We start from the raw sequence: 17,775 nt of genomic DNA, 5'->3' as shown, positions 1-17,775 counted from the left end.
TAAAGAAAGATTTTGTTGAACATAATTACATATGGTAAATTGTTATGGTAATTTATTATTATTCCAGTAAGGCAAATATTAGCAGTCATAGCTTAGAGATCATAAATAATGCACTGGAAAATTGCATGTAATGTTTCACATTGACCTGAGATACGGAAAATGGGTAAAATTGCAGCAGATTTCTGTACTGTTAATTGCAAGGAAATAGCATTAAGAACATGCTAAATCATGCTAAATATTTTCAGCAGATGATAGACTGTGGGGCAGTTCATTAATTCTCCTAGCTCATTCATTATTTTGTTTTTCACTCGGAGAACACCTAACGAATAATCAATGCTTTGTGTAGCCGAGGGTGTGAGCAGGCACATTTTTATATACGTTCATATACCAACCAACTTACATCCATTTATCTCCAACAGCTTTCTGTATCAAGGCATTTTCTTAAACTGTATACTCTTAAACTTGATCACTAGGGATATGTTTATTAGACTCTGAAGTAGGTGTTTGAATTGCTGTTTTTACCTTTTACCAGTAGAGTTTGGTTCTCCCACAGTGCTATAAATATTAAATAAAGACACTAAGAGTTTATTAGTGTAATATTTTTTATGGAGACATGGTTGAAAATGTAACCTATAAAATTAGTAATGGGAGGATGAAAATTATACATTGTTTCTATCAGGTTTTACAGCCGTCATTTTTTCTTATTTATGCATTGTTTTTCTTGTACAGAAGGAGAAGGGCTCTGAGAATTTTATTAACTGCGAGAAGCAAATCTGGTTGTGTATTGTATGATAGTGTGGGATTCACTGTAAGCAGAAAAAGGACAGAAATAGGGCTCTGGATTTATATATAGCATTGTGTGTAAGTGGAATGGCTCAAGTCGGTTTTCGTTTCCACAAAACACTGAAACAGCACCGTCCCCGGGTTCTTCCACAGGGGTCAAAAAGCCTGTGGTACCTGGATACATTCATCCTCTTAGTACAAGGGAAACAAAATCCTCTTGCCTCCCTTTCAGCATTAGCCTTTTTTATTCCTAGAACTCCACCACTTATTTACGTTTGTTCATAGGAGTCCCTTTTACAAAACAATCGTAATAATAAGTTGTGTGACATTTCTTAATTTTTTTAACCCAGTGCTAATTTGGAAATAGGCCAGTGCTTTGTAGGAATAAGAATCTGCCCCTATTTCCTTTTTGAAGTGCCTGCAAAAGTCCATTTTCCCCATTTAAAATTTTTATCTGTTGTATTTGGTTAACCTGTATGTGAGTGATGGAGGCAGCGTGATCTGGCAGTTTGAATGAGAAACGGGGAGCCTGAATTTCAGGATTTAGCTCCCAGCTTTGCTGGGGATTTCCAGTGCGGCCGTCGGGAATTCACTTGACTGCAGTTTGTTCCTACTGCTGTAAAACAGTTTTCTCAAAGAATTGCAGAGGGGTTGCGCGAACATAAAGAAAGATGCCTCCAAAATGTGGGCATGTAGAAATTTATACTACGTACTTACTTTCTCCAAGAAATGAAGCTTTCCAATGAGGCACGGCGCGCTCTGTTTCACATTAGCACTTAATGGAGAAACCAGTTTGCGAGAATGTAATGCACTCACAGGGTGCCGGGGAATACGTACATTTTTTTTTTGGTTAACTGAGTGGTTTCATGCCTGTTCTTAGACAACAGGTTCCTATCCACTAGGAAGCTGGGTTTTTTTAATGTCTGATGTGCTGACATGCAGGGGAATGCTGGCCAGGACAGCCACCCGTCCCACAGAAGCCGGAGAAGATGGATGAGTGCAGCCGTGTGGGAGCATTGGGCCAGAAGTGCCAGGGCAGGAATACAAGTGATTTGCTAAAGGTCACACAAAAGGGACAACATTTCTGTACACACTCGGGGTTCTGCAGGTTACCCGAACATCTGAAATTTCCGAAGGTTACAGTTAAGCCATCCTCATCTTAGTGGTGTTCACAGAAACGGTGCGAGGGGTGGATTTGGCAGCTTAGGTTTATCGCAGTCGCGCCGGGTGTAAAGGGAGCTGTTCAAGAGACACAACTTGAAAAGCAGACAGGATCCTGCTGTAAGTAGTGGTGTGTATTTGCTGCTTTGAAGTTCATCAGGAAGAAACATCTTCACAGCGATAATCCTCAAAACCCTGGTGAAAAACAGAGTCCTGAAGGGACCCATATCCTGAACCGCGGGATGATGTCTCGCCAGGGGGTATATCCTAATAAATAAGTATTATCCCTCCTGCTCTTCCAGCCCTGTGCAGCTTGCCAGAGGGGGCACTTTTTAATGGACTAGGAGAAGTTAAAGGAGAATCCAGAAGGGTAAGGCTTAAAGTGAATTCTTTGGTTTATACCATTTATAGTCCTATTAAATTCAATATATTTCCCAGACATTTGGGGGGCACGGAAGTTCAGTGTATTCGTACATCTTTCAAGATCCTTGCTTGATCATTTGACTCTGTCCAGCTAGCTTAACAAGCTAAATAATAAAAGGGAACAATGCAAAACTTGTTGAATTTTTTTTCACCCTGTGTCTTTTTTGAAAAAAAAATACTATTTTTTTTTTCCTCAGATGCCCAGCAGTTTGCTGCAGACTCCTGCAGCTTCTCTGCCCATCACTCAGTACCTGCTTCAGCACATCAAATTGTCGTAGTTCCTCCTTTCATAGAGAAGCAATTAAAAATGATGAGGGTAAAGGGTTAAACCTAAAAGCCTGCTAATGAGGGTGCCTTCTTGGTTTTCTTTTCATCAGGCATTTGATGCTGTTTTCAGCATAAGCTTTCGATAAGCATCACTGAACATTTTTCCAGAGTATATTAAAAAAAGTTTTCTTTTTTTGCCATCCTGTAAAAATGATAGATGTGTGGCTCTGCTGTTTATCTGAAATCCTAATTACTGATGCTGCAGCTTTTGAATGTTAAATTCATGCAGTGTTCTTTGGACTTCAAACTGGTCAAAGAAAGATAGATTTGTGTCCACAGAGAGATCTAAGTCTAGTAAACAGAGTCAATGTTTGTTTGTTTATTTATTAAATTATTTTAAAGTCAAGAGTTGCATCAACTGCAAATTACATAGACTGAGAGCTTTCTAAAGGAGAAAAAGAAAAAAAAAAAGCAGAAGTTTTCTGCCATTGGATGAAATTTTAATTTCTGTTTCCATGAGAGCAAAGAGTAGAGGTAAGACATGCACTTCAAGAACGCGGACGAGATCCTTTCCTTGAGCTATGGTATTTGTTATAGAACAATAGTTTGTTTTTTTTCCCAAACCTATACAGATATATTTTGGGGGGGGGGGGGGGGGAATTAATATATATATATGTTGTATATATGGTGTGTGTGTGTGAATATATATATTTATAACAGTGCATCTGCATCTCAGTAGTCATGTAACATCCCAAGGACTCATTTTCACCGGGCAGCAAGGAGGATGAGCACAGGATTTCTAGTGAGAGTCCTCGCAACCACGTGGGGAAAGTGTGAGCAGTTCGTCTGTAGTGTGTTGCAGATGTGTTTTCTGCGCTGTGTACAAACGGTGCCTAGAGCAATAGCAACAGCTTTGCCTGCCAGCAGCTGAACGTGGTGATCCCTAATATTCAGTCCCTGTCGAGTTCCTGAATTGCCTCCCCTGCGTGGCTGAAATCTTCTGCAAAGCCACCCGGGTGAGCCATGGCCTGTTTGCTGCTGTTCGGGCGGCCGTGCGAGGTGCGGTCCCTCATAGTGACTAAACCTTACGGAATCCATACATCCTTCAAGCCTTTTTGTGTTTGCAGCTCCTAAGGACTCTTCGGAGAGGAGTTGGCTGTGTGAATTCATTGCTGAGCATTCATCTACTGGTGCTACCTGAGAAAAGCAATGTGGAGCAGAGACGTTGCTTGTTTAAAAAAATTAGATTTAATCTCTCTCAGGGTTTTCTCTGTCTCTAGTCAAGTTTGTTTTAAACTAATGGAAGTAATTAGCAAGTCACAGAGGGACTTTGTCTAAGAGGTAGCCATTTTTAGATAATGGAGCATAAAAGTCGACACAGTGACATATGACACCAGAGCAGCATATTGGAGCCACGTGCTGTGTCTGAAGCAGATGTTTAAGTACTCTGAATACTGAAATCACTACGTACACGTATAGGAAGGGACTTTTTTTTTCTCTTTCAGACTACTAGTATACTGTAGGGCTTTTGTTTAATCTCAATAAAATCAAAGTAAGCTCTGAATTATTTTTAATGTGCAGTCATTATCACTGCTTTCTCTCTTCTTCAGGTGTCTTTTTGTATATGATATGTGGGTACTTCAGGAGGTATAGATGGGACTCACTTTTTGGATTGCCATTATATAGCAGAGGAGTGCAATAATACACACACTGATGTACCTTATTTCTAACAACGTTGATGGCATGGAGCTGAAAATAAATAACGTATTAGCAGCGAAGCACTCAGTGTGTTCACACATATTTATTATAGCTGTGAATGTGGGGGAGATTTGCCAAATTCCTGAGAGATGAAGGAGATCTCACAGCAGGGTGGTCCCCAGGGGTGCGGGGGATCTCCCCGGGCAGCACCAGCAGCTTTGCAGGTCTCTGAGGTGATCCTGCTTTCTCCAGGTGATCAAGGTTGGTTCTCGTAGGTGGCACCAAACCGTGTGTGTGTTTAACCTCATTCAGTGCTTTCGTGAGTTTTTATTTTTCAGTCTAACCTAAAAACTGGGCCTTTACTGTTAAAGCAAGCAGGGCCTGGTGTGGGTCTGAGCACTGACCTGGGATTGCCCATATGGTCAGATTGCTGGTAGCACCGCAGGGTTTTGGAGTTAGTGTTGACCACGCATTGTCCCCAGCAGGTCGTTGGGAAGTGAAACCTCATTTGGGAGGATGAGAAATTTTGGCCTTCAGGAGACAAGCTATTGTGTGCCAGTTGACCTCGAGGCCAGAGCATCGGCTTGCTAGCGTGGGCTGGTAGCCCTCAGGTTGGGTTTGGGTGGGATGGCCCGTGTGCCGCATGGCACATGGCACCTCGAGAAGGGCCCGAGCTCCAGCTCTGACGATGCTGAAGTTTGAAGCCTCAACACAGTCATGTTTTTTTTTTTTAAGTTTGGCTTCCAATTTGTACATCTGAGCTTTGAAGGTTGAGATAACTCCTAGCTTTTCTGGATGCTATGGAAGACTCAATCCCGTAGGCTTTCTTCTTTATTTATTTAACTGGATTGAAGTCTCACCTTCGTGAGACAGAGATCTCCTCCTCTAGGCTGCTGAATATCTGCCCTGTGCTCTGACACTCAGTGACTGAAAGCGAGGGTGTCAAGAGCTTCAAACTGGGGTCAAAGTAGCAATTAAGTAATATCCTGTCCCTTAAAAAATTGTGACCAAAGTTTCATTTAAACTTTGAGTAATGCAGGAGGTGCTACTTCCTGTTACATCGAAAAACATTTATTATGCTTCTGGAGAGCGAAAGCAGAGATAACCGGACAAAAGTCTCAATGAAAACGTTTCAGACAGGATAGGCATGGAGGTTATTTGCTGCAGTCTGAGCTACAGTAAAGATGGGCAAACCCCCGCTTTCCAAAACAAAACAGGACTTTTGTTTTCCCTGGATTCCAGATTAAACAAGATTTCAATGATGTAGTCTATGACAATGAAATTGCTTAAAAGCATTACCCATGGGGTTTTTTATATACTAGATAACTTTATCCATCCTCTTTTTTATAAATCAAGGTGAGACATTTGCTGTTTGTGCCCAATAATTACTGCAGCATTAGGTAACAATTCCCACCACACACACATAAAAATGTACGGATGTGGTCTAAATAAATATGTAGCATGGAAAGCTTTTGTAAGATGTATAGTTACGGCATGATCACAGCACCCCGGTTATTGAGAGGTGCAGTTTGGTGAAGGAGGGGATGGATTTTCCCTTCCTCCACGACAGTCTGCTCCTCATTTCTCCACACTGTGATGGTACCGGGGGCTTTGGCAGCAGGACTGACTGAGCAGCTTCCTGGCTGTTTTCTTCTTTCGTCTGTGCCATCCCTCGGACATTTTTATTTAAATCCAGATTAGTCCCTGATTCAGCTCAAAGCAGCACAGCAGAAGCAGTCAGCTGTGGTGTGGGGGAAGGGGACGGTTGGGGTAAAACTGGCCCCAGAGCTCCTCTCGCATGATTGCCACTGCATCCCTTCTCCTCCCACCACAGCCAGTCTAGGTAGGATTCATCTGACCTAGCTTTCCTTCTGCAAAAATCAAGTGCCTGCTGAAGCTGCATGAGACTTGGACTAGCAGGTTTTCCTTACCTCGTGGCATGCTGGGAGCATCGCTGCAAAGCACTCAGAAGCCGCAGCATGAGAACCCCTGTAATGATCCTAGCTAGAAAGCTGTATATCCATTCTCACTCACTTGAGATGTTTTTACGGGTACAATACGTTTTCCTTCACCACATGTGTGTTCCGCCCCTTGGATTACTCGAATGGCAGAAAGAGTTTTGTTTCCTATGTGATTAGCTGCAGGTTCAATTTCTATCAGATTTGTCAATTTTGTCGTATAATAGTTTGGGTCTTTTCCAGCCTAATGTATGTGACATGTTTCATAACGCCAATAAAAACAGTTTTCAAACTAGACTGTAAAAAAATTCGACCAAAAAAAGCTGAAAATAAAAATATCAGCAACTGGGGAGCTTTGATCTGACAGTGTAGGCTTTTAAATGACAAGCTGTGGTTCGTGAAACGCAGTTTTACAGTAGTTCTTTGCAGTAGCTGTAATGGGTGGAGGGGTCGGCCAGGGTGGGGTTGCAGCTCTGGTTGGGGGGGTCCGGATCGCAGATGCGATCAGCAGAACGGTTTTAATTTTTCTTCTTTGATTAAGTTTTTTGGTTTTACATTTCTGATAATGGAATTGTTATGGGCTTTTGAATTTCAGTTAAGAATGTGCAAATAGGCTATCTGGTAAGTAGGTTATTGAAGGGTTAGGGAAATGGAGAACATTTCGTGCAAAAAAATACCCACAGTGTGGGTAATAGACTCCAGTCGAATTTAAAAGATAATGGCGACAAGGGAGAAATCCACTTGTAGAAATGGGGAACAGCTGTGTTTGAGATCTAATGAAACTGTATCAAATACTTTAAAAATGGCTTACAACTTCTTCCCTGGGGAACGGAGATAAAGCACAAGAGCACTCCTGAAAGGTCGAAGAAACAGTTAAATCATTTCCTTGATGGTTATTAGAGATATAGAAGACATCAGTGAAAATTAAATGTCTGAAACTTGTATTTGATTGCTTTCCTTATCATGCCAATCTCACACGTTTCTTCCATCTCTTGCTCTCTGTTCTAGTAAAATTTAATAACTGTGCTGGTAACAAGGGAGTTCGGTATGAAACCAACAGCCTGGAATTCAAGGTGAGGGCGGATGGCACCATGTATGCTGCCCACCAGGTGCAAATGCCCTCGAAGCAGCTGATCCTGATGGTGACCGCGTGGGATCCCCAGACCCTGGGCAGATGGGAGGCGATTGTCAGGTTTCTGGTGGCAGAGAAGTCGCAACACAATGGACACAAGGTAAGAAGTTTTCGAAGCTCTTTTTCTTATTTCATTCTTCCTTTGCCTGTGTTCCCCAAACCTTTAAAAGTTACATGTGGTGTCAGACTGTTTGTGTTGCCAGGGGAAGTGTCTGGGTAGAAAACACTGCAAGTAGCAGCAAATCTCTCGCAAGTGATCCTTGATCGTCTCTGACAGAAATTATTTAAGTTCAGCGGTGAGGGAGGTGTTCTCTAAGTTCATACTTCTGTAATTTTAAGTCACCACTTGGCTCTGTTATATACCGCAGGTTAGACACCTTGTGTTTGCATCTCACTGCTAATGCTGTCTCTTGACTTGAAATAAAACCTGCAAATGAAGGGTGCCTCCCTCTCTCGAGACTCAAAGTCAACCACCTTCTTGAGAAATACGAGGTTAAGTTCAGATTTCTTTTGTGACAGCGTAGACCTGGAGTCGTGCACTGGCTGCTGCCGCCGTGCTGCCAAGACATCTCCCTGGTTTTTGCAACGATTCCTTTCTCTCTGTGAACCATCTGCATGGCCCTGCAGCTCCGTGGGGGGCTTCCAGAGGAGAGATTTGGGCTTGTTTCCTTCCGACACAGCAAGGGCAGGGAGCCTTGCTGCTGCCTGATAAGGGACATGGGCTCACACACAGCACAGGCCAGCAGGGCAGCGAAGCACAACATGGCACTGCAGTGGCAAACGTCCCCTCCACTCAAAGCCGGCGTCTTCCCTTCCCCACAGCTGAAGAACGAAAAACCAGCACCATTCAGTATTTCAGCCAGAAGGTTACAGATGCTTTATTTCTTTTCTAGTTTCATATACGTAGCTGAAAAGCGGGAAGGATCCATCCCTGCCCAGCAGTCTGAGAGCAGTATTGCTTCAGTGAAATACAGTGGTGGGCCACACGGTACCATTGTAATTAGGGACTGCTCCATGAAAACACACTTCTGGTCTGCTCCTCGAGTACCTGTCTCTGTCCCACCCCTTCCGTATCAACTTTGATAGCAGCAGTTCACCTTTTCATTTTCTCCTTCCTTTTCAGTGTTAGTCTGGGCTGAAGATCCTGTACTACACTGAGTAAATGCAGTTACATTGTCTGAGCCTACTCAAAAAACCCAATTCTGTGATGTTTGGGCAGTTACATTTAAGCAGGATTTGGCAGGAAATTGGCTGAAGAGCCTGATTTATTGCTGGATCTTGAAGACGTGCAGAGCAAGGATGAAGGCGTGTGTCCGGGGGAACAGTCAGGGCTCGTTCAGGGACAGGCAAGGTCACTTGGCTAAGGCTGTAGTTTGGATTCATGCACCGCAGTAATTGTGAAAATAGCAAGACTGGCCTCTCCTTTCCTCTTTTCTGCAGTGCTTGGGCAGAAAGGGCACGGCAGGGAAAGAGGGAGGGACTTTCTGTGCCGTACTGTCAGAATGCCGCCATGTGCGTCTGTGCCATTTGGGAGGATGTTTGCCACGTGTGAGACGAGGAGAAGACTTGGAGAGACTTAAATCTAGCAGTTGCCCAATAGACTGACCCCTGAGGTTTTGCATGGCTTAGAGTCATATAAATACACTTCTGCTGCTCTTCAGTAAGACTCTGGCTTGTGCAAGATATAATTAAGCCCTGTATGCTATGTCAACTCTATTTGCCATTTTCTAACCAAACAAATACTGCTTCCTTCTAAAAGTAATTAAATATTGAAGGAACAAAGTAAGGTGTCTCATATACTGCTTTAAATTTCCTCTTGGTGTAGCAGAAAGAAAACTGAATAAGCACACATTTCTGTTTTAGTAAAATATTTGGTTGGAAATTCATCTAATGTTAATGTAAGCTGAACTCTGGTTCAAAACAGAGAGAGCTAAGCTTTTTAAAATTCATATCCCTCCTTTCTAAAAGCCTTATTAGTGTGTAGTTTGAGGCTGGAAAAATATGGAAAACAAGACTAATGACAAGGTCATAAGCAGTTTTATTGTGGGTTCCTATAGCAGGCATCCGACTTGTGTTTTATTTAAATGCTTGTGCTTTTTGCAAGCAAAATAATCCTTTGTTTACTAAAGAAATAAATATGATTATGAGATTATTTTCAAAAATAATGGCATTTATGCTAAAAAAAACCCCAAAACCTAACAATATCCAGTTCAATGTGTTTCAGGCCATGACCCTAATATACTACATTTCATGGCTTTTACTAGAAACAGATTTCACATTTGGTTCTACATAGTATAATACGACTCAAGCAGAACTACATAATTTTTTAAAAGACATTTTAGGCTGTTGTGTTATATTCAGGGTATGGACACAGCAAATACAGGAGAGGAAGAAGGAGGTGACGTGAGAGAGGCAGAGAGACCAACTCCCTGTTCTGGTGCATACACCCATTTCCATTTTACTTTGTAAATTTGTGACTGATTTGTGACATTAAAAATAATTGGCATGAAATTTGTCTTACCGCACCTACTGATCTCTGTTTGCTGGCACCTACAGCACAAACAAGTCCTTCTGCCTTGCTCGCCCATCCTCTGTGTTTCTGTAGGCTTCTCCATGACTGATGGCCCTCGGCTGGGGCAGCCCCACTGCGTGACGGGACGCTTGCAGCCCCTCCGAATCACCTCAGAAAGGATAAATCAGAATTTAGTTCACAATTATCCATGGATTAAAGCCTCATGAAAACATGATTAGCCTTCCTGGAGTGGCCATTATTAGACATTTAGTTTATTACGGAGGTTAATACAGAATAAATGTTACAGGAGAAGTCGACGTTGTTGGGATACTGGCTGAGGTTGTGGGGGACCAGAAGTGAGGTCCCTGCTCTGCTGCAAATTCCTGGTGCTTTCTGGGGGTAGCAAACCCAGTCTCCTATAGCCTGCCTGCAAAATAGAAGCAGTGGTCTACTTCCCAGGAGGGCACAGAGGATAAACCCCTCCATCCATGACCCCTTGGATTTCTGATCCTTTATTATCACAATATGTAAGACTGGAAATCTGCGTGATGGGCTGGGAGAGCTTTGGTGGTGGCCAGCATGCTTTCAGGGTGGCCGATTAGTTCAGGATGGCTCCTGTCAGGATAGTCATCCCTTTGTGTGCTTTCATTGCAAAACCAGAGGGTTTGATGTCTATACGTGTGCCTCAGATCCCAGAGCTGGGCCGTTACTCTCGATGCAAGCTGACATTTTAATGGTGAGTGACCCAATACAATGACAGTTTCCCCTCCTGCATAGTGTTGGCCTTATAATGTGCTAATTGCTCTAGATGACTGAATAACCTGGGCAAATCTGCAAATTTTCACTGGTAACCACTGTAGCAAAAGAATTCTAACTACTACATTAAAGTTTAATGCTAGTAGGATGAAATGATAGCAGAGAAGGTAAATATTCTTAAAATGTATTTTATGATACATGAAGCATACGTTTTCCCCTCCTCCCCAGCAAACACTTGAATGTAAACTTTTTTCTCGTTAATACAAGTGATGTTAGTAACTCTAGGAACTTTTTTTGTTCAGTCTTGCAGGAAACCTGATAGCAATTCAATTAGAAAATGCAAATGAGGTCACATATTTCCCACAGGAGTGCTGAATTACCCCAGAGGAAACTGAGTGATATTCTAGCATAACAATAAATACTTAAGATAAAGTTTCTTGTACTGTTCTTGTCTGGCTGCCTGTTGTTGCAATTGAAAGTATCAATCGAACCTGTGGGGATAATTTGGAAAGAAGAAGAGAAAAAGAAAATAAAAGAAAAAAAGTTTTTTATGAAATAATATAAAGTCTTTGTAGCTTGTGTCAGCATTTATGAAAGATAAACTTGAGTGGGATAATGCTCCAGAAGAAAACAAAGTAAAGCCAGACTTTACTTATCTGGAATTAGCAGTGCAATGTCTTCTTTTCTAAGAGCACATGCTATGATTTCTAACAATTGGATATTGATTCAACTACAAGTCTAAAAATGAAGATTATGTTTGTGAACAGTGGCGTTGCTGAAGACTTCTGTCTTCAGAGTGTCCTCTGTTTCTTAGTTGCAGAAACTCAAGTCTTCCTAAGTACATGGATGGATATGTACCATTTGTCCTTCACTTCCCACACTACCCTCTGTGTCCGTACAGTCCGAGCTCCTCCTTGTCACTCCTTGCTAACCAGCGTCCTCCATTCCCTCTGTCGGCTTGTCCCATCTGAAGTTCTGGCCCGCTCTTTCATATTGATCTTTTCTTTATTTTTCAGTGCTTGTATGTGTCTAAGCATGTTAAGGCATGTCTGGCAAATTTTCTTCTTTATTAGTTTATGTATTTTTCTGTAGTTCTCACCTCATGAGTTAAAATCAGCATCATAGAAATACAGCATAGAAAGGAATTCACAGCAAAAGAGCTTGGAGATACAGGATATATTCAGTACATGTAAGATGCCAGTCATCTGCTGCCAGAGACTTATTTTAGAAAAAAAAATAGTTATCTTTGAATCCTGTTTATGTTAACCTAAGTTTCTCATTGTCCTAGCTTCTCAAATTCTGAGCATGGAAATATGTTAATTTTTGCAATGTTAAATCACTGGGAATTGTGCAATTAAAATCTTGCAAATATATGGGTATGCAGCTAGTGTTTAAAACATTGAGAACTACTGTCAGAAATCAATCCTCGCTTAAGCCCAGCTTGTGTTTTATTATGTCTCATCTTATTTTGGGCTGCTTTCATAACGCATATATGAGTCCACAGCCACACAATTTGAATGTGAAAAGCTGATTCTTACAGCCAGACTTTTTTTATTTAAAGCCTTTAAATAATCATCTCTGGCATTTTACCTGGCTGAGATTTTAAATTCCAGTACAGCCTTTTATTGCTGATCACAAATACAAAGGTCTCTGGGCAAGGAAAGGCTTATTCAGCACTGAATCTTGTTTATGGCCTCAGTTATTGTGCTAGTCAGGACGCTCTGCGCGGGGCCCGGGAGCGATGAAGCCGTAGCCTTCCCTTGATAGAAGCAAACGACAGCTGAAGTGGGAGTCGTGTTTCCAGTGCTTCTGGTCTGCCTGATGCTCTCTGCTGGGTGCACCTGGAAGAAATGGGAAGAAGAGCCACCACATTTGTTCCCTTTCCTTCCTTCCCCTGTGTTGGGATGAGATACTATATAGGGCATCAGGGTGATGGAGTTCGCCCCATCAAACTGTGTTATCTCTAGAGAGGGGCTGAAGAAATGCAACTGTATTTGTCATCCTGCCTTTTTCTGGCACAGTTTAAGTACTGGATTGTTATGCTGGGGCTGACCTGTTTGACTACCTTGGGGGGGGGATCCACGGTAGTAACTAAGTCCAGTAAAACAGCAGCCGGCATCCTTTCTATTTGTGTGTCTTCATCAGCGAAACAAGGCCTTGACTGATCACAGTCAGTCAGGGTAGATACAGAGATTTCTGTTTTCTTTAGGTAACTTGTGAGACGTTGCTTGGGGTTTTAACAAATCGGATTAGGGGAAAAGATCAGAAAGCAGATGACTAATAAATTAATATCATACAATTGTTACCAGTGAGACTGCTCATCTTAATTGTGGAAGTCTAACGAAGATACGTCAGGTGACCTTGTCTGACCTCATGCTTAGGTGAATTTGATCATCTAGCATTTAATGGTCGCATGAGATGAAAGTGCTGTTTGTGAAAACATGTGAACTTACTTGGCCTGATTTTCAGGTGTGTTGAATCACATTGCCACACACTGAAACCAAGATAAGATATGACATACAGGTGCTCATTGCTCATTGCCTTGGAAAATCAGCCCACTATGGGAAGTTTCCGAGTGCTGCACTTGCTGCATTTAGTTCTTAAATAGTCAGCATCTTACCAAGGGTCAGGCTCAAAGCCATACTAGAAAGATCATCCGTAAGTGAAATTCACTGCGGATCTGTCTTCCTTCAAACAAAAAGAAGTCCTAAGGATTGAAGTGCCTATGCGGAAATAAGTTTTTTCTGATAAAACAAAACCCTTGGCCTGCTGCGTACTGCCTGCCTGTGATGCGTGCCTTGCCCTTGCGGGATGAAAGCCTTTGACCTCTGGTTTCACGTTCTTTGTTGTTAACTGCTGAAGTCTGACTGCCACTTCCAAAAAAATATTTTGGACTGAGTCTCCCTAAAAAAACCTTCATTGCTGTGGTAATCCATTGACAGTTGCATGTAAACGTGAGTTCGAATAAGGACAAAAATTGCTTCATGCAGCACATCCATTAAAATAAACCTGTTTTTAGGGGCTGTGAGTGTTCACGTATCTTTTCTGTAGCCCAGCGAGCTGAGACAGCTTGGTAGTTACACGCTCAGGGTGGAGAATGGCTTCGGTTCCTCCCAACCTCCGGAGGCTGGGTCCTTGCGGGCTGGCCGTGGTTCGTGGCCGTGCAGCTGCGTCGTGTTCTGCCCCCTTGGCACCGCGGGCCGGAGGAGCGAGGAGGGCCAGCCAGGCGCGGGGCTCCAGCGTGGCAGGGCGGGCTGAGCGGGCTGTCATACCGCCAGAGACGAGTGGGATTTCAAACACCGTCTCTGTCCAGCAAAGCATTTAAACACACACTCAAATTTTATCATGCAAATGGAGATAAATTGAATGTGTTCGCATGTTCAAATTTAAGCATTTGGTTAGGTGCACTCCAGAGTTGGGGAATAAAAGAAGAACAGCCTTTTCTCAAGAGCCTCTTGAAATAACCAAAGGATAACTTGAAAGGGCAAATTCGCACGCTAGCACTGGGGAGAAGTACAAGAATGAATTACTTTGCTTTGTGCTAAAGTAGCAGTGGTGCTTGTGATCTCTTAAATCTCTTGTGATCTTTTTACTTGCAAACATTATGAAGAGAAGGAATATTGTTACTTTTAATTCATTATGATTATTTTAATTCATGTATCTTTTGAACCTCATGGCTTTAGAAAAATAAAATGAGATTAACATTTTTCACAGGCTTGTTAAGGGGTAGATTTGCTCCTGCTTCTTCCTGTGATGAAGAACAGTTGTAGTCGGCTGAGTTCTAGAAGCAAAAGAAATATGTTTTTGGAAGAATTTTTCAAATTATTTGTTAGAAGTTTTATCTGGGCAGAAGAACTCAGCTTGCTAGCCCAGATATTTCATACATTTTTCTTGACAAGATATGTGCAGAATGAGAGAGCTAATATCAAGCTGCAGTAGCGGTTTTTACTTTACAGTATATGATGAGACCTACCACCTTTATTCCTGTCGTATAGGTATCTGAACAGGTAACAAGTATGTAGTATTCTGTAATTTAATAGCCATGCTCTTGAGAAGTCCTTGTAGTTCTGAAGCCATTGTGTATGGCTTCTTCCAATTATGAGAATGGCATTAACTTGAAGATAGAAGTGTCTTTTTGTAAACACTAGAAGGTAGAGTACAACAGTAATTTAGATGTTTCTTAAACAATCCTACCAAAGCAGCACTGTGAGATGAGATCTTACAAAGGGGATGTGAAAAGGTCAAGTTGATGTGGGGAGCTTTACAAGGAAACAGCCTCATCAGAACTTTTCATGTTGGGATAAGATGTTCAAGCCTTAAAATGAGAAAGAAAAGTACATCGAGAACTGTGCTTTGTGGATGATGTCATCTTCTTCTGTTCATTGAAGGTTCTGGTAATATTCAGAGCCTGACAATGACAAGAAGAGTATCACAGATGCTTGAAACCTGTGGGAACCATAAAAGATTCCACCAAAGGCAGATGGATTTCTTATGCACTTGCTTTGGTATGTGATTATTCCAGAGAATGGAAGAGGAAGAAGATCATTTGAAATCTTGAAAGCAGTGTGCAGTCCAGCAGATACCTCTAATCATCAGTGTGGTGTGGTACCACAGAGTAAGTTTCAGCACAGCTCTGCCTCTCCACCCCAGCATTCCCCTCGCCTTTAGAGATACCTTTCGCATTTCCCGTCTGCTCAGTATGAACGTGAGCGTGCGTTGCCTGCAGGTGTCCTTATTCTGCTAGTACAAAAGCAAAGCATATTGAAGTGCTCTGGTGACTTACCAGATTCCAACTTAAAACAGTGATAATTTACCAAATGTTTAGGCAAACAGAAGGTGTGAGTGAGTTCAGATGATTTCTGAATTTCAATTAAATTGTACTGGGAAAGGAACATCATCTGTCCCGGGGGGGGGGGGGGCGGGGAGGGTCACCTGGTCAGCAGCCACCTGAAAAGCCATGTTCTGGCTCAAGGAGCAAGCTTGCATGTTAGCTGCAGTCTTTGCTGCAAGGTCCTTACCTGGGCCACTCATCTTGTTAGGTTTTCTGATCAAAGAGACTTGTAAGATCACTTGTATTTGTTTTTTCAAATAAGAGTCTTCTACGGCAACCTTGTGGGTTTTGCCGAGAGCTAGTGGGCATCTCTTTTCTCTGGAGTCCAGACTTAACTTTGCATTTAATTACAGTTGTCCGCTAAGGGCCCTGCTGCATCTTTTGTAAAGAAAGGATCTTCTGCCTGACTTACAAATCGGAGTGCCGTGTTCTTCCTATTTAAAATTTTCCTGCTTTTACCTGTTATTCTTCTTCAGCTTTTTTCTTGCTTTGAAGCCCTTACAACGCTAAAGAACATTTTGATTCCTCAGTCACACTGATCACGTTTCATTAGTTATATCGGATAAAATTTTCTAAAGCCTGCAAAGCCAGCCAGATAACTAACAACCTTAAATTTGCATGCATGCCTCATTTTTCAGCTATCAAGGAACAGTGCAAATACAGGCGGTTGCTCAGCTTTCACACAGACTGCTTGGGAGAGAGGGGCGCTTGGCGTGGCCGATGCATGCGTGTGCATTGTACGTGGCTCGTTCTCCTCCTCTGGCGGCAGTAACTCTGTTAGATTTTAGTCAAACTTTTTCTTCCCTGTCAGCTGATGTGTTCTGGAAGCTCATGCACTTGCCAAATCTGACAATTTTTCTTACTAATTGACTCTAATGTGAACTGCTTTATGCAGCCCCACTGCTAACTGATAAAAAAAAAAAAAAAGTAATGAATTTTTGCTTAACTAGCTGATTTAATTAAAATGTTTTATACTGTAATTGTATGGTTTCTATAAATGGAGAGGTAATTTTGTTTAATGAGTTCCTAACCAAACATAACATTCCTGACTGTATGTAGCCAGATTTGATAAAGGTCACAAACGCTGAGATTCCACTGTTTGCTTTTGTAAGTCTCGATGATCAAACAGCTTGATTTGGCACTTGAAATATCCTGTCAGGATTGGTTCCCTCTATTCCTGTTTATACCAGAAATTATTAGTATAGTTTTAGGAGCAGAGGGGGTTCTTCTCTGTATCTGAACACTGTTCATTATCTTTAAAGTGGAAGTCTACTGCCAAAATCACGTCTCATTGTCAATTAGTGGCTTCTCTGCAAACACATTAATTTAATGCCCCTGCTGAAAAACTGTGCACATTGGAACATCTTGCTGCTAAAACACTAGTTTTCAGAGCACTTTGACACAAATCATTCAGGAATAGCAATCTATGCCATGATGGTAATGGGACGTGACATGAAGCTATCTTTGATTAAATTTACCACAGCTTACAACTAGTAGTAAATAGAGCTAATATAGATAGTCATAACAGATTTCTGGAAGGTGGATAAGGAGCAAAACAGATTATGGATTCCTTACCTGTGCAGTTTCTAAAGAATACCTTCGCATAGATCAACTGTAAGAAAAGAAAGTCTAAAATAAAAAAGTCTGATCTTCCTAAAACTATTTTTTTCCTGTCTCCAACTTTGGCGAATTCAGCAATGACCTAAATAGAAAAGAATCAATTACCCTAAAATAAATAAATTTGCCTTTTGTTCTGCAACCTTTTCATTATACTGTATGAGAACACAAAATGAAATATCTCTCTCTGCTAAAAAGATCAAAAACTGGGGAAATGGTGCATTTTGGGAAAAAAGGGCTCATTCGTCCTCCACTGCCGTCCCTGATGTCAGCAAAATGTTGTCTCCTTAGAACAGAATTCATGCAAATGTTTGTTTTGCAGCGCACTCATGTTCCCTTTGTTAAAGAACTAAGCTATATTTTCATTGTCTTATTTTCTGTTTGGAAAATATCATTTTCTCCTGTCCTTTCCACAGCTACCATGGAAACAAGCAAAAATGCTTCAGATTAAATATTTTTAAATAGATTTTTTCCTTGGTAGAAAAAAATACGTATTGATATAGGACATGAAGGGGAATATGTTTGAGCAATGGACTAAAGGTGGCTTTGTGTCCCCTTGTATTGATAAAAATATTTTAAAAACACGTAGCCTCAGTTAAACCCTAGGAGTGACACTAGAAACAAAGCAAGCCAAGTA

At 41.7% G+C, this 17,775-nt stretch overlaps 1 protein-coding gene across 1 annotated transcript in view; it reads left to right on the top strand.

Moving 5' to 3' along the window:
• The window catches only part of CDH4 (cadherin 4), a 464,357-nt gene that overhangs the window by 278,725 nt on the left and 167,857 nt on the right, over nucleotides 1–17,775 (top strand). The window contains exon 3 of the mRNA XM_059827099.1: nucleotides 7,299–7,522. Coding sequence (XP_059683082.1) covers nucleotides 7,299–7,522 — 224 coding nt within the window. The remainder of the gene's footprint in view (nucleotides 1–7,298; nucleotides 7,523–17,775) is intronic.

The sequence above is a fragment of the Gavia stellata genome, chromosome 20 (assembly GCF_030936135.1).
Source record: "Gavia stellata isolate bGavSte3 chromosome 20, bGavSte3.hap2, whole genome shotgun sequence".
Classification (NCBI taxonomy): Eukaryota; Metazoa; Chordata; class Aves; order Gaviiformes; family Gaviidae; genus Gavia; species Gavia stellata.
Note: the sequence above shows the minus strand (reverse complement) of the source record. Positions and strands in the feature narration are given on the sequence as shown.